The 25,239-nt window shown below is 40.7% G+C and overlaps 1 protein-coding gene across 4 annotated transcripts in view; it reads right to left on the bottom strand.

Moving 5' to 3' along the window:
• Nucleotides 1–2,298: 2,298 nt before the first annotated feature.
• amph (amphiphysin) overlaps nucleotides 2,299–25,239 on the bottom strand; it is a 146,771-nt gene continuing 123,830 nt past the window's right edge. For 3 of the 4 annotated variants that reach the window (XM_055867596.1, XM_055867595.1, XM_055867593.1), the window contains 7 exons: nucleotides 20,901–21,131; nucleotides 20,282–20,338; nucleotides 18,217–18,270; nucleotides 17,034–17,087; nucleotides 4,277–4,465; nucleotides 4,054–4,155; nucleotides 2,299–3,612 (listed from right to left, as the gene is read on the bottom strand). In XM_055867596.1, coding sequence (XP_055723571.1) covers nucleotides 3,508–3,612; nucleotides 4,054–4,155; nucleotides 4,277–4,465; nucleotides 17,034–17,087; nucleotides 18,217–18,270; nucleotides 20,282–20,338; nucleotides 20,901–21,131 — 792 coding nt within the window. In that variant the 3' untranslated portion in view covers nucleotides 2,299–3,507. The remainder of the gene's footprint in view (nucleotides 3,613–4,053; nucleotides 4,156–4,276; nucleotides 4,466–17,033; nucleotides 17,088–18,216; nucleotides 18,271–20,281; nucleotides 20,339–20,900; nucleotides 21,132–25,239) is intronic. The other variant, XM_055867594.1, reaches the window with a different exon arrangement.

A 25,239-nucleotide genomic window follows, 5' to 3' on the forward strand; every position in this document is an offset into this window, starting at 1 on the left:
GCAAATGTAATCAAAAATCTAATCACTTCATGAGAGCCCATGAGGTCATGTTGCACAACATGTCTACAGGTTATGCAATTGCGTGAGAAAACAGAGTGATGGCCTCTAATAAAAAGAGAAGGATCCCATCAGCTTTCTATAGGCTAGGCCTACAATACATATTTCTCAACTTTCCTCATATTAAGCACATTGATTCTCTTTACAACAGGAGTATAGCCTACCTGGCTGTTATGAAACTGAACCACAGGAAAAGCGAAGTCGATTCACAATTTAAGTGCATACAGTAGATTACATTTATTTTTTCCCCCTGCCCCTGTTTTGAGTCCGGTGCATGATCATGGTCCATTCTAAATCAAAACAAATTTCCCCACACATATTATTAAGTATACAGTACCAGTCAAACACCTACTCATTCAATGGTTTTTCTTTATTTTTATTATTTTCTACATTGTAAAATAATAGTGAAGACATCAAAACTATGAAATAACACATATGGAATCATGTAGTAACCAAAAAAGTGTTAAACAAATCAAAATGTATTTTCTATTTGAGATTGTTCAAAGTAGCCACCTTTTGCCTTGATGACAGCTTTGCACACTCTTGGCATTCTCTCAACCAGCATCATGACATAGTCACCTGGAATGCATTTCAATTAACAGGTGTGCTTTGTTAAAAGTTAATTTGTGGAATTTCTTTCCTTAATGCGTTTGAGCCAATCAGTTGTGTTGTGACAAGGCAGGGGTGGTATACAGAAGATAGCCCTATTTGATAAAAGACCAAGTCCATATTATGGCAAAAGGAAGGCTCAGAGTTACCTCTGCTGCAGAGGATACGTTCATTAGAGTTAACTGCACCTCAGATTGCAGCCCAAATAAATGCTTCACAGAGTTCAAGTAACAGACACATCTCAACATCAACTGTTCAGAGGAGACTGTGTGAATCAGGCCTTCATGGTCGAATTGCTGCAAAGAAACCACTACTAGAGGACACCAATTAGAAGAAGAGACTTGCTTGGGCCAAGAAACACGAGCAATGGACAATAGACCGGTGGAAATCGGTCCAATTTTGAGATTTTTGGATCCAACACACCTTCAGGATGTGTAAGGGCTATTTGACCAAGAAGGAGGGTGATGGAGTGCTGCATCAGATGACCTGGCCTCCACAATCACCCGAACCTTAACCCAATTGAGATGGTTTGGGATGAGTTGGACCGCAGCGTGAAGGAAAAACAGCCCAACAAGTGCTCAACATATGTGGGAACTCCTTCAAGACTGTTGGAAAAGCTTTCCAGGTGAAGTTGGTTGAGAGAATGCCATGAGTGTGAAAAGCAAAGGGTGGCTATTTGAAGAATCTAAAATAAAAAAATGGATTTTGATTTGTTTAACACTTTTTTGGTTACTATATGATTCCATGTGTTGTTTCATGGTTTTGATGTCTTCACTATTATCCTTCAATGTAGAACATTTTAAAAATAAAGAAAAACCCTTGAATGAGGAGGTGTTCTAAAACTTTTGACCGGTAGTGTAACTATTGTATAATATACTGTGTCCCTAAAATTGATATAGTGTTTATAATCTGAAATTGTGGTTTCTACTTCATCTGCAATATTGAAGCTGATCTAGTATTGAAGCTGATCTTTCCTTAGTTGATCATTTTCAGCCTTAAGCTGAACAGGTTATTACTTCAACTTTATATCGAAGGAGCTCCTTTGATTTTTGACGGGCTGCTCATGCGCAGGTCAGTGCGACACAACGTTGCCATAACATCACCTACACAGCGTGATCGGGAATATCTATTGGAGAAGCCGTTTCTGGAGCTCTTCATTTACAGTATGTAGGCTCTTTGATTTGGTATTGTCTGACTCTCGCAAGTGCAGTAAATTGAAAGTCGTTGACCCTGCCACGCTGTGCAACTCACAAGTTCCTGTTTTTCATGTACAACAAAAATCGTATTTGGATATTTTTCTTTGAAAAAATACTAGTTGAATATTGGAATGTATTTGGAAATACACTTGGAAAGTATTGACATGTATTTTCAGATACAAGTGTATTTCCAGATACAAATATTTAAATACTCCATGCATTTGTACCCCGGTCTGTTTGGTCCTCCAGGGTATTTGGAAACAAGTATTTGAAAATAGTTTCAAATAGTATTTAGAGGAAATGATTAGAAAAATAATTTCAAATACTTCAAATAGAAGTAGTTGATTTGGCCAGAGAATACGTATTTAAAGTACAAATACTTAAATACGCATGTATTTGAACCAGATGTTTAAATAATTCCCAATCAACGAGGAGCTGAACATATTAACTATTCTTTATTCACCTTTAGATAAATAATCACAGATATGTATATCACAAAAAAAGGTTATACAGTGAGGGCTAACTGTACGAAAACAGGAGTGACGTCATATTCATTGCTATACTGAACAGTTGGACTATTGTGACCCTACAGTATATAAACCAATTACATAGATTGCATATCTGATTTCTCTCCCAGCACCTTCCCAGTGATCTTAGACTTTAAAAATATAAAGTTAAATAAATACAATTTATCATAACATTTCATTCACAAATAAATAACTTCATATGTCTTTCCACTGGTTGACTTGGTTTCTTGTATATATGTAATTGCAGATATAAGGTATAAGGATATACACATTAACGTTTTATGTTGGGGAGCTACAGTGTTCTTTTTTTACTTTGAGAAAGCTGCATCTGCCAGTTCCTGGATCTCAGCTTCATCACTAACATAATTTTTCATGCTGGAAACTCATCGGACGTCCCATTCCAATGCTCAGAATTTCAACGTCATTTATGTTGTTGTTCGGGCAAGAGCACAGCATGTCTTGTCAATGAACAATGTCAACACTGAGTACTCCCCAAAAAAAGAATCACTACAGCCGCACCACATACAGCCATGACACTACAAGAGAACACTAACAATGATGCAAGGTAACATTTATGGCTGAAATGTCAGAAAGAAAACACTTAAAGTAACACTTAAGAACAGTTAGATAGATCATAGCACTACAGATTCTTAGAAATTCCGCTGCAGAGCAACAAAATCAATACAATACACTTGGTGCAGAGAAGGTAAGGTAACTTTTTTTTTTTTTCAGGAGGAATTTCTCATTTTAGTTTATCCTTGAAACAGATATGGATTTACATGTGGAGATCAAGGGATTTACATGTGGAGGTCACCACACTTCCAACAAAGCACACATCAATTCGCTGCTGCTTAAAAGTTAACAAACAAAAAAAGGGTAGACCATACTATCGCATCATGCTCATGTTATTTTTCGTTATGCTCCGAGCAGGTACTAGTGTTTATCCACACTTGGTTTGTTTTTTGTTGATTGTTTGTGTCATTTCCTCTATTAGTGACAGCCTTGGTCTGTCTTGCAGGCAAGGTCACAGACGGGTTAGCAGACGATCGGCTAGACATTGTCTGGAGAACACAGGCCCCTTCACCTCCCCCACAACTCTTTTCTCCGGGCTCAGATGGTTACTCCAAGCGCTGTGTGAAGTTTTCTGGGAAGAGTCCTTTGTGGGCACTGGCCCCAAGGTGCGACCAATCGCTTTCCTTGATACCTGTAAGCCAACCCGCATCCTGGAAAACATAGAGAAAGTGAGGCAAGGGGTGAATTTGATTGGCCATGGATATGCCTGTGTACTAGGCTGGTAGCTAACATAAAGCTAAACTAATCTATTTGTGTATGTGTTCGGTAGACAAGGACCCAGCTCTATTTCGGTCCTTTTACTTCCTCAAAAGCCTATCCTTTCAGTGTTCACAGATCTATGAGGCATACGCAATATGGTTATGGCTCCACCAAGTGGATCATCTGGCATATTGTTACATGGAATCAGGTCACTGTACTGGGATGCTGTGTTTGTTTCTTTACTTACCAATGATCTGAGATCCACTCTATTTTATACCATATTTATGATATTCTATGGACGTGAAGTGCTGAGTATTTGTACAGGGTTAATATAGAGTTTTTCGAATTTGAAAGCTGATTTAATACAGTGTGAATACAGAGTTTTTCCTCACCTGATCTTCTGCTGTAGCCGTGGGAACAACCAGAACCACGTCACCTTTCTTCAGCTCCAGCTCGTCTGAGTTTGCAGCTTCAAAGTCATGCAGAGTCTCCACCTACAGGATAGGAGTTCATAATACAGCATGAGAGCGTGTGTGTGTGTGTGTGTGTGTGTGTGTGTGTGTGTGTGTGTGTGTGTGTGTGTGTGTGTGTGTGTGTGTGTGGACCAGGGAAAACCTTGTAAAGGAAGCCAGGAGGGAGTCCCGGTGGGCTGTCAGAGGTGGTGATTTCTTTGGCCGCCTGGGTGTCCGGTGTCACTCCGTTGTCGCTGATGGTCGTTGGGGAAATGTCAATAATATCGCGGTCATCGTCACCTTCGTTGCTGGAGGCTGGCTCAATCACCACTGAGGGAATAGGCATCTTCTCCTGGGGAGGAAAGAAATCCGTTAACGAGACACAATAACACACAAATCCACACATTTATACACGCTAAAACATAGGCATAGGCAGTTAACATATTCCTCAAGAAATAAATAGAATGATTATCACACTACAGTTCCACATAGTTTCCAAACATGGTTTCATTGGATTAATATGTTGACATTTCATTGTCTATTTTCATGAATACCATCCATGTTTACATCAATGGCTACAGTACATCCCAATAGTTCTAAAAAAGCTTCCTTTCCTTCTCTCTTTTCCTTCATGACCACTAATCACAAACAACATGGTGGCAACCAGACCTCGAAGATCATCAAGGAAAGGCGCTGAGGGATCAGTGGACATGACCAAGAGAAATACTGGGTCCCAATTATATTTTTTTCATTGTATACTGACATACCGGTAAGATATTTACAGTTTGCACCAACATTTTGTAGCATATTCACTTTTAAAAACATAATATGCCAAGGGAGTGGAGCTGTCCAAGGCAGCTAACAATAAGATAAAATAGGGGTGGATAAGTTCACAGCCGTGATGATGACCACCAAAAAGTCAACAGCCCTAACGACAAGCAGTATTCCAGTCATCAGCGGATGTTCTCATCCTGTACAATGGCGCCGGAGGTGATGGCTGCTGTTTTAAGGCCCCTTAACCAATTGTGCTATTGTGTGTGTTTTTTCGCGTTATTTGTAACTTACTTTTTTGTACATAATGTTTCTGCCACCATCTCTTATGACCGAAAAGAGCTTCTAGACATCAGGACAGCAATTACTCACCTCGTACTGGAAGAAGATTTTTTCTTTAACGAGTCGGACGCAAAGGATTTACTTCAGACACCCGACAAGGCCCTCATCCCCGTCATTCGCAGTAGAAAGAGACAGAGACATTGGGACGTAGGTCGGGGTGCTTTCTAAAGATCCGATGGCGACTGGGTAATCTGCCTTCACCATTGGTCCTATTAGCCAACGTACAATCATTGGATAATAAAATAGACGAACTACGATCCCATATATCCTACCAACGGGACATTAAAAACTGTAATATCTTATGTTTCACCGATTCGTGGCTGAACGACAACATGAAAAACACACAGTTGGTGAGTTTTACGCTGCATCGGCAGGATAGAACAGGGGCCTCTGGTAAGACAAGGGGTGACGGTCTATGTATATTTGTAAACAACAGCTGGTGCACAAAATCTAATAGCAGGGAATTCTCTAGGTTTTACTCGCCTGAGTTAGACTATTTCATGATAAGCTGTAGACCACACTATTTACCAAGAGAGTTTACATCTACAGTTGAAGTTGGAAGTTTACATACACACCTTAGCCAAATATAATTTAAACTCAGTTTTTCACAATTCCTGACATTTAATCGTAGTAAATATTCCCTGTTTTAGGTCAGTTAGGATCACCACTTTATTTTAAGAATGTGAAATGTCGGAATAATAGTAGAGAGAATGAATTATTTCAGCTTTTATTTCTTTCATCACATTCCCAGTGGGCCAGAAGTTTACATACACTCAATTAGTATTTGGTACCATTGCCTTTAAATTGTTTAATTGGGTCAAACGTTTTGGGTAGCCTTCCACAACCTTCTCACAATAAGTTGGGTGAATTTTGGCCCATTCCTCCTGACAGAGCTTGTGTAACTGAGTCAGGCTTGTAGGCCTCCTTGCTCCCACACGCTTTTTCTGCCCACAAATTTTCTCTAGGATTGAGTTCAGGGCTTTGTGATGGCCACTCCAATACCTTAACTTTGTTGTCCTTAAGCCATTTTGCTACAACTTTGGAAGTATGCTTGGGGTCATTGTCCATTTGGAAGACCCATTTGCGACCAAGCTTTAACTTCCTGACTGATGTCTTGAGATGTTGCTACAATATATCCACATAATTTTCCTGCCTCATGATGCCATCTATTTTGTGAAGTGCACCAGTCCCTCCTGCAGCAAAGCACCCCCACAACATGATGCTGCCACCCTCGTGTTTCACTGTTGGGATGGTGTTCTTTGGCTTGCAAGCCTCCCCCTTTTTCCTCCAAACATAACAATGGTCATTATGGCCAAACAGTTCTATTTTTGTTTCATCAGACCAGAGGACATTTTCCAAAAAGTACGATCTTTGTCCCCATGTGCAGTTGAAAACCACCGTCTGGCTTTTATTATGGAGGTTTTGGAGCAGTTTCTTCTTCCTTGCTTAGCGGCCTTTCAGGTTATATCAATATAGGACTCGTTTTACTGTGGATATAGATACTTTTGTACCTGTTTGCTCCAGCATCTTCACAAGGTCCTTTGCTGTTGTTCTGGGATTGATTTGCACTTTTCGCACCAAAGTAAGTTAATCTCAAGTAGACAGAACGTGTCTCCTTCCCGAGCGGTATGACGGCTGCGTGGTCCCATGGTGTTTATACTTGCGTACTATTGTTTGTACAGGTGAACGTGGTACTTTCAGGCATTTGGAAATTGCTCCCAAGGATGAACCAGACTTGAGGTCAAATTTTTTTTTTTCGAGGTCTTGGCTAATTTCTTTTGATTTTCCCATGATGTCAAACAAATAGGCACTGAGTTTAAAGGTCGGCCTTGAAATACATCCACAGGTACACCTCCAATTGACTCAAATGATGTCAATTAGCGTATCAGAAGCTTCTTAAGCCATTACATCATTTTCTGGAATTTTCCAAGCTGTTTAAAGGCACAGTCAACTTAGTGTATATAAACTTCTGACCCACTGGAATTGTGATACAGTGAATTATAAGTGAAATAATTTGTCTGTAAACAATTGTTGGAAAAATTACTTGTCATGCACAAAGTAGATGTCCTATCCGACTTGCCAAAACTATAGCTTGTTAAGAAGAAATGTGGGGAGTGTTTGAAAAACGAGTTTTAATGACTCCATCCTAAGTGTATGTAAACATCCGACTTCAACTGTATATTCTTCGTAGCTGTCTATTTACCACCACAAACCGATGCTGGCACTAAGACCGCACACAATGTGCTGTATACGGAAAACGCTCATCCAGAGGCGGCACTCCTAGTGGCCAGGGACTTTAATGCAGGGAAACTTAAATCCGTTTTACCAAATTTCTATCAGCATGTTAAATGTGCAACCAGAGGGAGAAAACTCCACACACAGAGATAAGTACAAAGCTCTCTCTCGCCCTCCATTTGGCAAATCTGACCATTATTCTATTCTCCTGATTACTGCTTACAAGCAAAGACTAAAGCAGGAAGCACCAGTGACTTGGTCAATAAAAAAGTGGTCAGCTGAAGCAGATGCTAAGCTACAGGACTGTTTTGCTAGCACAGACTGGAATATGTTCCGGGATTGTTCCGATGGCATTGAGGAGTACATCACATCAGTCACTGGATTCATCAATAAGTGCATCAATGACGTCGTCCCCACAGTGACTGTACGTACGTACATATCCGTGCTTCTACACCTGCATTGCTTGCTGTTTGGGGTTTTAGGCTGGGTTTCTGTACAGCACTTTGAGATATTAGCTGATGTACGAAGGGCTATATAAAATAAACTTGATTTGATTTGATATCCCAACCAGAAGCCATGGATTACAGGCAACATCCGTACTGAGCTAAAGGGTAGAGCTGCCGCTTTCAAGGAGCTTATAAGAAATCCCGCTATGCCCTCCGACGAACCATCAAATGGGCAAAGCTCCAATCCAGGACTAAGATTGAATGATACTACACCGGCTCCGATGCTCATCGGATGAGGGCTTGCAAACTATTACAGACTACAAAGGGAAACACAGCCGAGAGCTGCCCACTGACACAAGCCTACCTACTTCTATGCTCACTTCAAGGCAAGCAACACTGAAACATGCATGAGAGCACCAGCTGTTCCTGACGACTGTGTGATCATGCTCCATAGCCGATGTGAGTAAGACCTTTAAACAGGTCAACATTCACAGGGCCAGACGGATTACGCAGGGCCAGACGGATTACCTATACTCCGAGCATACACTGACCAACTGGCAAGTGTCTTCACTGACATTTTCAACCTGTCCCTGACTTAGTCTGTAATACCAACATGTTTCAAGCAGACCACTATAGACCCTGTGCCCAAGAACACTAAGGTAACCTGCCAAAATGACTACCGACCCATAGCACTTACGTCTGTAGCCATGACGTGCTTTGAAAGGCTGGTCATGGCTCACATCAACACCATTATCCCAGAAACCCTAGACCCACTCCAATTTGCATACCGCCCCAACAGATCCACAGATGATGCAATATCCATTGCACTTTCTCACCTGGACAAAAGGAACACCTATGTGAGCATGATATTCAATGACTACAGCTCAGCGTTCAACACCATAGTGCTCTCAAAGCTCATTAATAAGCTAACGACCCTGGGACTAAACACCCCCCTCTGCAACTGGATCCTGGACTTCCTGGTGGGCTGCCCCCAGGTGGTAAGGGTAAGTAACAACACATTCGCCACACTGATCCTCAACATGGGGGCCCCTCGGTGCGTGCTCTGTCCCCTCCTCCTGTACTCCCTGTTCACTCATGACTGCATGGCTAGGCACAACTCCAACACCATCTTTAAGTTTTCCGATGACACAACAATGGTAGGTCTGATCACCGACAACGATGAGACAGCCAATAGGGAGGAGGTCAGAGACCTGGCAGTGTGGTGTCAGGATAACAACCTCTCCCTCAACGTGATCAAGACAAAGGAAATGATTGTGGACTACAGGAAAAGGAGGACCGAGCACAACCCCATTCTCATCGACGGGGCTGTAGTGGAGCAGGTTGAGAGCTTCAAGTTCCTTGCTATCTACATACCAACAAACTATCATGGTCCAAACACACCAAGACAGTCGTGAAGAGGGCATGACAAAGCCTATTGCCCCTCAGGAGACTGAAAAGATTTGGCATGGGTTCTCAGATCCACAAAAAGTTCTACAGCTGCACCAGAGAGCATCCTGACTGTTTGCATCACTGCCTGGTATGGCAACTGCTCGGCCTCCGACCGCAAGGCACTACAGAGGGTAGTGCGAACGGCCCAGTACATCACTGGGGCCAAGCTTCCTGCCATCCAGGATCTCTATACCAGGCGGTGTCAGAAGAAGGCCCTACAAATTGTCAAAGACTCCAGCCCTAGTCATAGACTGTTCTCTCTGCTACCACACGGCAAGCGGTTCCGGAGCGCCAAGTCTAGGACCAAAAGGTTTCTTAACAGTTTCTACCCCCAAGACATAACACTCCTGAACAGCTAATCAAATGATTACCCAGACTATTTGCATTGTGCCCCCCCCCCCTCTTTACTCTGCTGCTTCTCTCTGTTTATTATCTATGCATAGTCACTTTAACTCTACCTACATGTACATATTTCCTCAATTATCTCGACTAACCGGTGTCCCTGCACATTGACTCTGTACCGGCACCCCTGTATATAGCCTCGCTACTGTTATTTTACGACTGCTCTTTAATTAATTGTAATTATTTTAATAATTTTTTCTTATCTATTTTTTACTTGACATTATTTTTCTTAAAACTGCATTGTTGGTTAAGGGCTTGTAAGTAAGCATTTCACTGTAAGGTCTAACTACACCTGTTGTAATCGGCGCATGTGACAAATACAATTATTCGATTTGATTTATTCAATGAGTCAGAGCACCTCAGCGCATGAGGACAAATGAGTTTGCTCTTATTCTTATACCGTTGAAAATATGGGGGATTATTCCTTTCTATGGTATTCAGAAAAGAGGCATTTATAAAGGTGGGAATAGATTCCCACTCAAATGGAATTAGATTGTCATCGATCTGTATGGCATTTGATAGGAAATGTAATTTCCAACAAATACAGTATGGAAGCGATCACCACAAATAAATACACAGTAAAAAAAAAAATACAAAAAATAAACAAATAAACAATAAGGTGACAACATTATTCTACAGTTCATAATGTGAGAAGTTTGGGAGATTTTTGGGGTATTTTCTCTACTGCTCAAAGACTACTTGAAACTAGGCAAGTTATGTACATCTGTCTCCTAATCATTCATACCATTTATAGGTCTGTACATAAGACCGTCCGATCACAATATTGATTTGAATCCAAAAAGTCTGGACGTTACATTTTCCCCGTACCAGAGGAAGTGTAGCAGTAGCTGGGGTCAAATGTAACACCTAAAAAAATAAATCAAATAAATTCACTTAACTTAAAAAAACATTTGAGTTCATGAATTATCATATCATAGACATACAGTATGTAATGATTTTTCAATAAATATAAGTATTTTTATGTATGGAACCAATATTTACCGTAACAACCACATTCGGTTCCGCTCAAAACATCTCGAATAGTCTGATGTTGCACAGATCATATCTGTTTTAAATTCTTTGGTACTCTACAGGACCCCAGGGCTATTTTATGTTAGTATTTGTATAATTAATACCATCTTAAAGTTAAAATCACCTTCAACATTTGACTGCTTGCATTACAATTGCACCCCAACCCTAGCAGCCATGAAAAAACATTATGTGCCTTGCAAGAGACACTAATAGTGACACTTGAAGTCATTTCATTGAAATGACATGGAAACATCGTTGATCCAAGCAGTGGGCTAGGTCTTTGATGGTGCTACTGGTGTAACACCCACACTTGTAAACCTACTTGCTACTGTTTGTTTCAAGTAAAGTGATGTGGAAAGTAGGCTTTTGATAGAAAATATGAAAAGCAAAAAGCTTTGTTTTCGATATGTGAAAACAGTATCCTATGAAGGAGATCCGTTTTGGGGACAAGTCTGATACCAAGCTGGTAGATGATATATGCCTAATGTTGAGCATTGTGCAGCAATCCGGATACCATGCTGCTGCTACAAGGCAACATTTCCATCATTCAGTAACACTTGACCTAAACCCAAATGATATAACAGGTACTTTTGTTTGCGAAACAAATTTAAATAACAGTACATCTCACAGATCAAGTAGCGGAAATCAGATGCCACAACTTTTTGCGACGTTCGCTTTGTCATGTCTGATCATCATTATGATCACATTATGTAGGCAGATTCAAATAAAGTGTTAGCAATAAAGCTAGGTGATAGCGCTGGTATCAGATACATCACCACGATGAGGATAACGGGAATGCAACTTTCAGTAGTCAGTTTGTTACCAGAGTGTCTTCCTGAGGAGAACCTTTAGCATCCACAGGGGGCCTACAGTTCAGACAAAGAGAGGTTATTGATGCAGACCAACCACCGTAAGGCTACGGATCAAACAAGAGTTAAGACAAGTGCCTGTTCTCCATTACAAAGTACAATGTCTGTTCTTCACCGAATAGTTATCCATCTGAACGCTCAGTAAAGTTGCAACCTCCTACATAAGAAAACAACGAATAACTTTCAAAGATTTTGTCATGGCGGTGTGAAGGCAGCATTCACAAGAAATGTGAGTTATAATTGTTGCAGTTGTTTGTGGTTCAGCAACAATTAATGAGAGTTCACAATACTAAATGGGAAGCAATTACGTAACGTCTACCGTGGAATGGGGGGCAATACAAAAGCAAAGTGATTTTGTAAAAAAAAAAAAATCTGAATAGTTAAACACCCACACCAGTAGAAATACACTTTTTCGAGCTGAGAGACGATGGCCAGAGCTTACCCAGGATGTTGCACATCGATTTAAGTCAGTAAGTCGTCAATGTATGATATATTTGGGCTTGAAGTGCCTAATCCGAATGTGTGACTTCACATGTTTTCATGAGATTTACGTCCCTTTTCCTATGTATAAAATTGTTCAGCCTACGTTTCCTTTCAGGGCTGGGTTTTATTGAAATGTTACTGACCACCTACAGTACCAGTATGGCAATTTTTATTAATCAGAAACACCTGCTCTGTATCCAACACTTGGATTTCTACTAGATAAAGAAGCTACAAAGTCAAAATTGGCTATACCGTGCAAATTCATGAAAACAAAATAGCTTTTTGGTCTTAATTTAAGTTTAGCAGTGTGGTTAAGGTTAGCTGTGTGGTTAAGGTTAGGGTTAAAATATGATTTTAAAAAGAGAAAATTTAGAAATAGACTAGGTTTATGACCCTAACTAGTGATGACCTTACACTTGGCCACCTTGCCATGGGGCACCTCCTTTTTTTCTGGCAAATTATCATAATCCATTGCCACTCCTGTTTGCCATATCTTCAATTTAGGCCTACTAGAGAGTGTGTGCCCTCGGGCCTGGGGGGAAGCAAAAGTAATTCCGCTACCTAAGAATAGCAAAGCCCCCTTCACTGATTCAAATAGCTGACCAATCAGCCTGTTACCAACTCTTAGTAAACTTTTAGAAAAAATGGTGTTTGACCATATACAATGCTATTTTACAGTAAATAAATAGACCCCAAAAAATCAGTACGCTTGTAGGGAAGGAGATTTAATGAGCACAGCCCTTACACAAATGACGGATGATTGGCTGGGAGAAATTGATGATAAAAATATTGTGGGGGCTGTTTTGTTAGACTTCAGTGCGGCTTTTGACATTATCGATCATATTCTGCTGCTGGAAAAACGTATGTTTTACACCCCCTGCTATATTGTGGATAAAGAGTTACCTGTCTAACAGAACACAGAGGGTATTCTTTAATGGAAGCCTCTCCAACATAATCCATGTAGAATCAGGAAATCCCCAGGGCAGCTGTCTAGGCCCCTTACTTTTTTCAATCTTTACTAACATGCCACTGGCTGAGTAAAGCCAGTGTGTTTATGTATAAGGATGATTCAACACTATACACCTACTACAGCGACTGAAATGACTGCAACACTTAACAAAGAGCTACAGTTAGTTTCAGAATAGGTGGCAAGTCCTAAATATTTCAAAAACTAAAAGCATTGTATTTTTATAACAAATCATTCACTAAACCCTAAACCTCCTTCACTAAACCCTAAACTAAATAAATATTGTAATGACTAATGTGGAAAATTAGCAAGTTGAGATGACTACACTGCTTGTAGTAACCCTGGATTGTAAACTGTCATGGTCAACACATATTGATACAACAGTAGCTAAGATGGGGAGAAGTCTGTCCATAATAAAGCGCTGCTCTGCCTTCTTAACAAAACTATCAACCTGGCAGGTCCTACAGGCCTAGTTTTGTCACACATGGACCACTGTTCAGTCGTCTGGTCAGGTGCCACAAAGAGGGACTTAGCAAAATTGCAGATGGCTTAGAGAACAGGGCAACACAGCTGGCCCCTAAATGTACATGGAGAGCTTTCATTAATGATATGCATGTCATTCTCTCACGGCTCAAAGTGGAGGAGAGATTGACTTCATCCCTACTTGTTTTTGTAAGAGGTGTTGACAAGCTGAATGCACCGAGCTGTCTGTTACTAGCACACAGCTCAGACACCCATGCATACCCCACAAGACATGCCACCAGAGGTCCCTTCACAACCCCAAAGTCCAAAACAGACCATTGGAGGCGCACAGTACTACAAAGAGACATGACTACACGAAACTCTATTCCACATCAGGCAACTGATGCAAGCAGTAGAATCAGATTTTTTTTTTAAACGGATAAAAGTACATCTTATGGAACAGCGTGGACTGTGAAGAGACTCACAGGTACAGACACACGCATGCTGTCACACGCACTCTACACACACGTACATTGTAATATTGTTGTATGGTGGTATTGTAAATGTTTTATTGTAGATATATAGTGATGTAATAATGTTATATGATGTACTGTTTTATCTTTTGTTTTATGTGTAATGTAAGTGCCTTAATATGTTTGGATCCCAGGAAGAGTAGCTGCTGCCTTTGCACCAGCTAATGGGGATCCTTAATAAATACAAATTTGTCAAGTTTCACTTATATTTGAGCTAGTCTGAATAAAAAATAAATAAAACATTTTACACTGAACAAAAATACTATAACGCAACATGTAAAGTGTTGGTGTCATGTTTCATGAGCTGAAATAAAAGATCCCGGAAATGTTCCAAAAGCACAAAAAGCTTATTTCTTTAAAATGTTAAGCCAAAATGAGAGGTGTGGCATATCAAGAAGCTGATTAAACGGCATGATCATTACACAGGTGCACCTTGTGCTGGGGACAATAAAAGGCCACTAAAATGTGCAGTTTTATTACACAACACAATGCCACAGATGTTTGCAATTGACATGCTGACTGCAAGAATGTCCACCAGAGCTTTTGCCAGAGAATTTACCATAAGCTGCATCCAAAGTCGTTTTAGAGAAGTCCAACCGGCCTCACAACCGCAGACCACGTGTATGGCGTTGTGTGGGCGAGCTGTTTGCTGACGTCAACGTTGTGAACAGAGTGCCCTATGGTGGCGGTGTGGTTATGGTATGAGCAGGCATAAGCTACAGACAACGAACACTATGACATTTTATCGATGGCAATTTGAATGCACAGAGATACGGACCGTTGTCGTGCCATTCATCCGCCACCATCACCTCATGTTTCAACATAATAATGCACGGTCCCATGTCACAACATCTGTACACATTTCCTGGAAGCTGAACATGTCCCAGTTCTTTCATGGCCTGCATACTCACCAGACATGTCACCCATTGAGCATGTTTGGGATGCTCTAGATCAACGTGTACGACAGAGTGCTCCAGTTCCCGCCAATATCCAGGAACTTCACACAGCCATTGAAGAGGAGTGGGACAACATTCCACAGGCCACAATCAACAGCCTGATCAACTATATACGAAGGAGATGTGTTGCGCTGCATGAGGCAAATGGTCACACCAGATACTGACTGGCTTTCTGATCCACGCCTCAAATTTTTCTTTTTTAAAGGTATCTGTGACCAACAGATGCATATCTGTATTCCCAGTCATGTGAAATCAATAGATTAGGACGTAATTTATTTATTTCAATTGACTGATTTCTTTATATGAACTGAAACTTGAAATTGTTGCATGTTGAGTTTATATTTTTGTTCAGTATAAATGGTAAAATTGTGTGATATGATTGCATTTTAGATCCCTGGTCCCCCGTCGCCCCAAGATGAATGCTTTTGACCATTAACGTTTTAGGCTAATTCGTTCTGCTTGGCACGGTGCCGTGGGTGTGCAGGGTTTGTACATTTGCACATAACCTATTATTAATCCTAAAGAGCAATCTCCAAACCGTTCAATAGTTAGGCTATCCATATTACCGGAGCTTATATTCTTTTTATTTCTATGGCTGATTTGCGGCCTCAATTTAGATAATGCATTGATATATAGTTGTACAATTTAGATAATGCATTGGTATATAGTTGTACAATTTAGATAATGCATTGGTATATAGTTGTACAATTTAGATAATGCATTGGTATATAGTTGTACAATTTAGATAATGCATTGGTATATAGTTGTACAATTTAGATAATGCATTGCTATATAGTTGTACAATTAAGATAATGCATTGCTATATAGTTGTACAATTTAGATAATGCATTGATATATAGCTAGCTAGCTTGCTGAAATGATAACAGAGAGAACAAACAATATAGCTATTTGATCATGTCTGTGTGCAGTGGTGGAAAAAGTACCGAATTGTCATACTTGAGTAAAAGTCTAGATACCTTAATAGAAAGTTACTCAACTAAAAGTGAAAGTCACCCAGTAAAATAGTACTTGAGTAAAAGTCTAAAAGTATTTGGTTTTAAATATCCTTAAGTATCAAAAGTAAATGTAATTGTTAAAATATACTTCAAAAGTATAAGTAAAAGTATAAATCATTTCAAATTCCTTATATTAAGCAAAGCAGACGGCACCATTTTCTTGTTTTTAAAATGTACGGATAGCCAGGGGCACACTCCAACACTCAAACATTACTTACAAATAAAGCATTTGTGTTTAGTGAGTCATTACACCACTGTCTGTGTGCAGTCCAAATATTAACGACGTTTAGAATCTGACTTGGTTTCACTGGAATTATCAAATGGCAAGAGTCAGACAAACATCAACCCTCAACATTTCAACAGCTCGTATAGGCACAGTTTAGCTGAGCTCTCTTGACCGGTAGGTTGGTATTCATATTATGAAATCATTATTATCACCTGTGCTAACTGAAAATGGTGCTCACAATAACTTTCATTAGCTGGCTAAGGTTAGCATGCTAGCTAGTTAAACTGCCAACTGTCAGTCAGTGACTTATTTGTTGTTATTTCTCTGCTACATGTGGAAATCACCACAACGTTCCCACCCCCAATTTCTGAATATGTATTAGCAGCCTGCGTCAATTTTCGAGGTGGAACCTAAACAATAATTTAGGATCTAGGACAGGAGTTACTCTAAATAAGTGCAGCAACTTCCTCTGACATGGGCCTTTACATTTGAATGCCTCATGCCCTTGTACTATGCTCTTAGAACATATACCTTGTAATATGAAAGTAAAGTATAACCACAAAAATCACTACTATTTTCTGGAGCTTATTTCAGGCTTAAGTGAATCAATGGACTTTCGGACAGGACCCAATAAGGTCCCAATTACTGAGCTGTGTTGGATAAGGCAAATGTGGGATCATGGATATTAGGGTTTTGGGAATGGGGGTTGGGAATCTTGGGATAATAATTACCGGAGTCTCCTCCACAGGGGACTCCTTCATTTCCTCCGGGGTCGGAACGGATTCCTACGTACAAAAGAGAGTTGATTCACAATCACAAGAACATCTGGGGGGGAAAATATTTTCAAGCCTCGAGGATGGCCTCTCTCGACTCTCCAGATTTAGTTTGGTTATTTCAAGTTATTTGGTATGTTTCATTTAATTTTGTGTACTCCTATGTGACAGGTGGATAGCTCATAATAAATGGTTGGAGTGGAATGGTATCAAACATGGAAAACATGTTTGACGTGTTCGATACCATTCCATTTATTCTGTTCCTGCCATTACTATGACCCCGTCCTCACCAATTAAGCTGCCACCAACCGCCTGTGACCTATTTGTTATACTTCTAAATCAATACAGCATTTTGATATTTCAACTCATATATGTACAGTATATGAGAGTATATAACATTGTGGAATTTCAAGATTCAAAAGGTTGAGACTTCTGATGGCTGAAGATACATTTCAGTTTCACAAGGCATCGGTTCCTTTGCTATAGGGACCTGGGTCCTGCTTTATTTAAAGTGCATCTTATGAAGGCTTCATAAAGCCTTTATAGGCTTCATTAACACTACATAGATGCTTCACAAATCATTTATAACCGTATATCATGCTCTATAATGATTTGTAATGTGGCATAACTGTGTGACGTAACTATCAATTTATGTTAGATTCTGGGATTTTAAAGCATGGCGCTTTATGTGGAATACATGGAACAGGGGTTTGGGGATATAGCCAAGCTCATATGAGACTGGGTGCTATTCACACAAACCCAGAATTTGGTGAATATTGTTGTCTGGAGAAAACATTATTTCCCCTGCCCCACGGGATGAGGCTTTTAGTTAATGATGGAAATTTATGTCACACTATACATTGAGTGAAATTTCTACAGTATAAATGCTTATTTCGAATGGCACATGAAATCCAAGGTTTGTGGGATTATGGGTTTGTTTTAATAGCATCCTCTGTGTACTTTGGAGTCAGTCAGACCTCAATGTCATACCACACATGAGACACTGTGTCAAATACAATTGCATTTTTAAGATTCTACAAAACATTGTAAAATATGACTTGAGGTTCAAACTCACGCAAGACACTTGGCCAAATATGATTTTAGCTTCCTTTTTGCCAAATTTGGCATAAGTTATAGTTACCGGGGGAGCTGCTTCGCTGGGGGATGCTTTTTCAGCCTCTTCAACTGGGAGGATCTAAGCGCAGAAAGAGGTTTTAATGCACCTAGCTAGCTACCTAAGCTTCTTCAGTACAGCCTTTAGCATTGAGTTTGCATTTGATACATTGAGCTTAATCTGCATCAATTACGTACATACATAACAGCGGTTCTCCTTTTCATTGATATTGTTAGTATAGCATTCATGCAAGTGCAGAACGTAAAGTACTGAGATGCAGGCTTTGAGGAATCGTTGCATCCAGTCATTGCTGTGTTGGCAAGGAAATGTTTGGTCCATTTTTTCAAGGTAAAGGCTATCTTGGTGTATCAAGATTCTGCACAGATTCTGTGGTTATTATATAATTATTATATTCAGTGGGATATACTCTTGTTCAAAGAAATGATTTAAAAAAAATGAGCATCTAAATCAAGGAAAATCTAAAATCAATGGAATGAAAATAAGGCTACTCATCTTTTTTAAGTCGTTTTGATACATGGTTGGCACATGGAAGAAAGTAAATGGATATACAGACATTTCCTCCACTCCCATGTCAAGCATGACAACAAGAGCCATATGCACACAGCAATTGTAATTACCCTTCGTAAATCAGCAACTCCCCAAGGCACATACCCAATATATACAAACGTATGTGGACACCCCTTCAAATTAGTGGATTCGGCTATGTCAGCCACACCCGTTGCAATCTCCATAGACAAACATTGGCAGTAGAATGGCCTTACTGACGATCTCAATGACTTTCAACGTGGCACCGTCATAGAATGCCATCTATCCAACAAGTTACTTTGTCAAATTTCTGCCGTACTAGAGCTGCTCCGGTCAACTGTAAGTGCTGTTATTGTGAAGAGGAAACGTCTAGGAGCAACAACGGCTCAGCCAAAAAGTGGTAGGCCACACAAGCTCACAGAATGGGACCGCAGAGTGCTGAACCGCGTAGCTCGTCAAAATCGTCTTTCCTCGGCTGCATCACTCACTACCGAGTTCCAAACTGCATCTGGAAGCAACGTCAGCACTAGAACTGTTCGTCGGGAGCAAGCCTAAGATCACCATGCACAATGCCAAGGGTCGGCAGGACTAATGATTAATCACGCTTCAGTATCTGGCAGTCCGAGGGACAAATCTGGGTTTGGTGGATGCCAGGAGAACTCTACCTGACCCATTGCTTAGTGCCAACTGTAAAGTTTGGTGGAGGAGGAATAATGGCCTGGGGCTGTTTTTCATGGTTCGGGCTAGGCCCCTTAGTTCCAATGAAGGGAAATCTTAACGCTACAGCATTCAATGACATTCTAGATGATTCTGTGCTTCCAACTTTGTGGCAACAGTTTGGGGAAGGCCCTTTCCTGTTTCAGCATGACAATGCCCCTGTGCACAAAGCGAGGTCCATACAGAAAGTCTTCCCAGAAGAGTGGAGGCTGTTATAGCAGCAAAGGGGAGATCAACTGCATATAAATGCCCATGATTTTGGAACGAGATGTTAGACGAGCAGGTGTCCACATACTTTTGGTCATGTAGTGTGTCTCTTTGTGATGTGGCTAGTGCTTGACCCGGGTTCAAACCTTGACTAGGTTTGAACAGTTCACTACAATATACACTCAAATATAACAAGTCTGTCACAATGTATAAAACAACACATACCAGCCTCATAGGAACAGAACATGAGCACTAATCATATTTTGGAATACACAAGAATAGTAGAATACAAAATGTTTTATGTATGTGCATGCATGACATCTCAACAGAAACATATAGTAGATCATTAAAAATGCCACCCTAATTCTTCAATCACATTCCCGACACAGACACACACACATTTCCCACCCAAGATGACTATGATGCACTCAATGCAATCAGTTATTCACAAACTCTCGACACGGACAATCTCTCAACCTCATGACACTTTGACAATGGTGATGGGAGGGTTTGGGCCCGGCGACTGAAATAAGTTGGACTTCGATGTAACACTCACAGAATCGAGTCATAGAACAGTAGTGGGAGGGCGTGAGTGGACAAAGGTGGAGGATCTTACACGTACCTCAGTTGGTGCAGCCCCCTCAGGCTCTGCAGATGTCACTGGAGACCCCACAGTGGACTTTACCAAGAGTGAGTTAGAGAAGAATGTCATATTTAAGACTTGAATGCTGTCATAACGTACGGATTTGTTATAAAACAAGAAATGGGAGTTGTGGAGCGGATTGATGTCAAAACAAAAAGTACCAGGGTTTAAAACGGGAAGTTTTAAAATCAAGCAGGACATTATTGAACGACAAGGAAGGTGTCGGTAATCGCAAAGTAATAATTATAAAACATGTGAAATCAGAAAGCATCTCCACGGAAATGATGAATGGGATGATAACGATGATCATGATAATGACAAAGGTGAAAACACTGATGATAATGACGATGATGAAAACACTGATAATGATATTGACAAATACGAAAATATTGATGATGATGACGACGTTGATAAAAATGACGATGATAATAAATATGATGATGATGACGGTGATGAAAAGGTTCACTTAAACAGTGGCATACAACTGTTATGCCTATAGTGATGACTTGGACCATAGATGGCTGGGGAATGACCCATGCTTGTGATGATGAGCGTGCTATTTCACAGCTACTGTATATAATAGCTAACGGTCACTCACATCAGGCTTCTCTTCTCCAGGGCTGGTGGCACTCTCGGCTGCCTCAGCCTCACTAGTCGAGGGAGCAGGCTCCTGGATCTCCCCTGCCTCGGCCGCTGCCTCTGTGGCATCTGAGGTCTCAGTCCCAAGGACCTCCGGGGCCACAGCAGTCTCAGCTGGTGCCTCCGGGGCCACAGCAGTCTCAGCTGGGGGCGCAGCAGCTTCAGGGGCCATGGTTTCATTGCTTTCATTCTTTCCACAAAGACAGGCGAGGGAAGAGCTGATCAACATCCCCTGTCTTACACATTACAGCAGCCCCACAACCACCCCTGTCCCACCTCACCATACCTCTTTTGTACTTTTTGATTGTGCTGTGTAGCACCTTGGGTGCAACAAATGCACTACCGTTAAAATGAATCATCATCATCATCATCATTATTATTATTATTACCTGGATAGGTATGGCTGTTTAGCCCTTTTACCCTCTGTATAACTATACAACAAACATTCCGCGTGGAACTGCAGCGCAGTTTCCTTTCATCTGCAATTAATTGAATTAGTTATGCGGTTTCAACAGAGAATAAAAGGTGTTTGAAGCGCTTAAAGGCAGACTTAATAATATGACATCATACAAGGCAACCTTACAGATATCACAGAACTCAAATCAGAATAGATTGTCACTGTTGCCTCTTTCCAGTGTGGAAATACCTCAAGTGAGGGCACAAATTGGGAAGAGCTAATAGGGGCAGTCTTGACAGATTAAAATGTTGTTGTTATTGAGGTCTCTATGCAGGAACTTGTTCCTCTATGTAAAGTATGATGATTCAATATTGCTGAGTATAGTTTAAATGTTGCTTCAGAGTACAGTTTGAGCACTTTGGCAGCAATACAAAAAAACAAACAACATAATAAAGTGTTTTGGATAACGAATTCAACATAGGTGTGAACACATCCAAAACTGCACTTAAAGATGCACTATGCAGAAATCGCTCCGCCATTTCCTGCTTGCAAAATTTCAGTCATTGTGTCGAAAATCATTGTACCGTCTAAACCGCTGTGAGATATATTTTCCATAACCCAAAATATTTTATTTTCAGCTGTTTGAAGCTGGTGTACAAAATTGAAAATAAAAGAGGCAAAACATTACCGTAGGAACGTGAAATATAGAAATAGCGCACATAGAACAGATCTAACGCTTCATAGACTTGCTTTCAATGAGAATGACAGATCTATAACTCACTTCTATGTGAATTTGGAGGGGTCAACCAAAAACAAACATATTGCAGCTTTAACAAATACAACTGAATGATTGCGAAGATGGCGCCGAAGAACATTGCTGACGTTTTACATTCTCCCAACCAATTGCGGAATTTTGTTATTTTCTTTGCTTTTTGTGTAACTTATTTTTTTACTTATTGTGTACATAATGTTGCTACTATCGTCTCTTATGACCGAAAAGTACTTCTGGACATCAGAAAAGCGATTACTCACCACGGACTGGGAGAAACTTTTTCCTTTAACGAGTCTGACGAGAAGGATATCCTGCTTTCACTGGAACAGGCCCAGATCCACGCCTTTTGCGTGAAGAAAAGACGCCGGAAAAGGGGACGCAGATCGGGGATCCTTCTGAGAAGTCGGAGGCGAGCGAGTAAACTCCCAATGCCTTCCATCTCCTTGCTAACGTGCAATCGTTAGAAAATAAAATTGATGACCTACTATTAAGATGATCCTACCAACGGGACATTAAAAACTGTAACATCTTATGTTTCACCGAGACGTGGCTGAACGAAGAAACGGACAATATAGAGCTGGCGGGATTTTCCATGCACCGGCAGAACAGAGACGCTACCTCTGGTAAGACGAGGGGTGGGTGTGTGTGTCTTTTTGTCAATAACAGCTGGTGCGCAATGTCTAATATTAAAGAAGTTTCGAGGTATTGCTTGCCTGAGGTAAAGTACCTTATGATAAGTTGTAGAACACACTATCTAAAAAGACAGTTCTCATCTGTATTATTCATAGCCGTCTATTTACCACCACAAAGCGGAACTGGCACTAGGACCGCTCTCAACCAACTCTATAAGGCCATAAGCAAATAAGAAAATGCTCACCCAGAAGCGGCGCTCCTAGTGGCCGGGGACTTTAATGCAGGCAAACTTAAATCAGTTTTACCAAATTTTTACCAGCATGTAACATGTGCAACCAGGGGCAAAAAATCCTAGACAACCTTTAGTCCACACACAGAGGTGCATACAAAGCTCTCCCCCGCCCTCCATTTGGCAAATCTGAATACAATTCTATCCTCCTGATTCCTGCTTACAAGCAAAAACTAAAGCAGGAAGTACCAGTGACTCGCACAATACAGAAGTGGTGAGATGACACGGATGATACACTACAGGACTGTTTTGCAAGCACAGACTGGAATATGTTCCGGGATTCATCCAATGCCATTGAGGAATACACCACCTCAGTCATTGGCTTCATTATAAGTGCATCGATGACGTCGTCCCCACAGTGACAGTACGTACATATCCCAACCAGAAGCCATGGATTACAGGAAACATCCACATCGAGCTAAAGGCTAGAGCTGCCACTTTCAAGGAGCGGGAGACTAATCCGGACGCTTATAAGAAATCCCGCTATGCCCTCAGACGAACCATCAAACAAGCAAAGCGTCAATACAGGATTAAGATTGAATTCAGGGGTGTCAAACATACGGCCCGCGGGCCGGAACCGGCCCCCAAGGAGGTTCGATCAGGCCCGCAGGATAATTTGAAAGTGGAAAAAATGCATAAAAGACATGGAATTAATATTTTTAATTCGCTGCAATTCATGGATTATCCGCTAAGGGGCGCACTCTTTCCATCAGAGTAGAAGACAAGCCGCATCACTGAGACAGACTGAAAACAGCAGACGGTATCAATGCGCCATCTGCTGCTTGTTACGACGTTGTTAATACCTTGGTCTCTACCTCTCCGCTACACCCTCATTAGCCAAAATGTCGTTATCCAAACGGAGAAAAGTAGATAAGGAGTGTAGAATTTTCAAAGAAAAATGGACCACGTCCTATTTATTTACAGAGATGCACGGAAAACCTTCGTGCTTGGTGTGTTTGCAACAAGTTTCGGTATTGAAGGAATATAATATTCGACGCCACTACGAGACTCATCACAGCGAAAAATATGACGGCTTGCAAGGACAACTGAGAAGAGATAAGATTAACGAATTGCTGGCGGGTCTGAGGAAACAGCAGTCAACTTTCATCCAGAGCCGAGAAGTCAGTGAAGCAGCGGTAAAAGCCAGCTACCTAATTGCTAGCGAAATAGCATTAGCATCGAAGCCGTATTCCGACGGTGAACAAGCACTTAAATGACATTCTGAAAGTGACAGCTAGTCAGGACATGACACCTGGTGTTGATGCACTTGTACAGGCCAAAAGATGCCAAGTTTCAGGAACAAATACAAGTCCAGACTAGACTAACACCTTTAAAATGCTGCCTTAGATACTGTTTGCATTGAAAGAATACAGCTCTGTGAAGATGAATCCTTACTGTGGTGATTTAAAAAATGTGCACTTTAATGTTAGTCAGCAGCTTCAAAACAAAAGTTGTGTGATGGAATTCTACTGATCATACAACTCCATAAATTTTCAGTATGTATTGTATGTGTATGTATGTTTCATGTATGAAGTTTACAGATTTACAGGACAGGCGAACACTTTCTTCATTACACATTTAAAATCACTCTCCTTAGTTTGTAAGGTGTACGCAGGGATTACATTTAGATTTTATATGCGTATGTGTAAGTGGTAAAAATTCCTTTCTTTAAAAGTCTCATTTAATCTTAAAGTGCATTACTATATTTTTCAGTACCAATTAAAGTTTTGTGCCTTTGTACAATCAGTGGGATCAGTTGCAATGCATATTTGTGAATGATAAAAGTAAATTGCACATTTGTCTAAGGAAATATGAGGTAGTTCATGAAATGTTTTGTAAAAGGATAGTTCATTAAATTTCAATATTTTCCTAATGTTCTTGTGCTTCTTTACACCAAAACAAAGGAAAGACATGATATTTTGGTTATTTATAGCAGAGTATGGTATAATTTTAATGGTCCGGCCCACTTGACATCTCCCTAGGCCGTATGTGGCCCACGATGCGAAATGAGTTTGACACCCCTGATCCTACTACACCAGCTCTGACGCTCGTCGGATGTGGCAGGGCTTGAAAACTATTATGGACTACAAAAGGGTAACCCAGACGTGAGCTGCCCAGTGACGCAAGCCTACCAGATGAGCAAAATGCCTTTTATGCTTGCTTCGAGGCAAGCAACACTGAAGCATACACGAGAGCATCAGCTGTTC

The sequence above is a fragment of the Salvelinus fontinalis genome, chromosome 17 (genome assembly GCF_029448725.1).
Source record: "Salvelinus fontinalis isolate EN_2023a chromosome 17, ASM2944872v1, whole genome shotgun sequence".
Lineage (NCBI taxonomy): Eukaryota > Metazoa > Chordata > Actinopteri > Salmoniformes > Salmonidae > Salvelinus > Salvelinus fontinalis.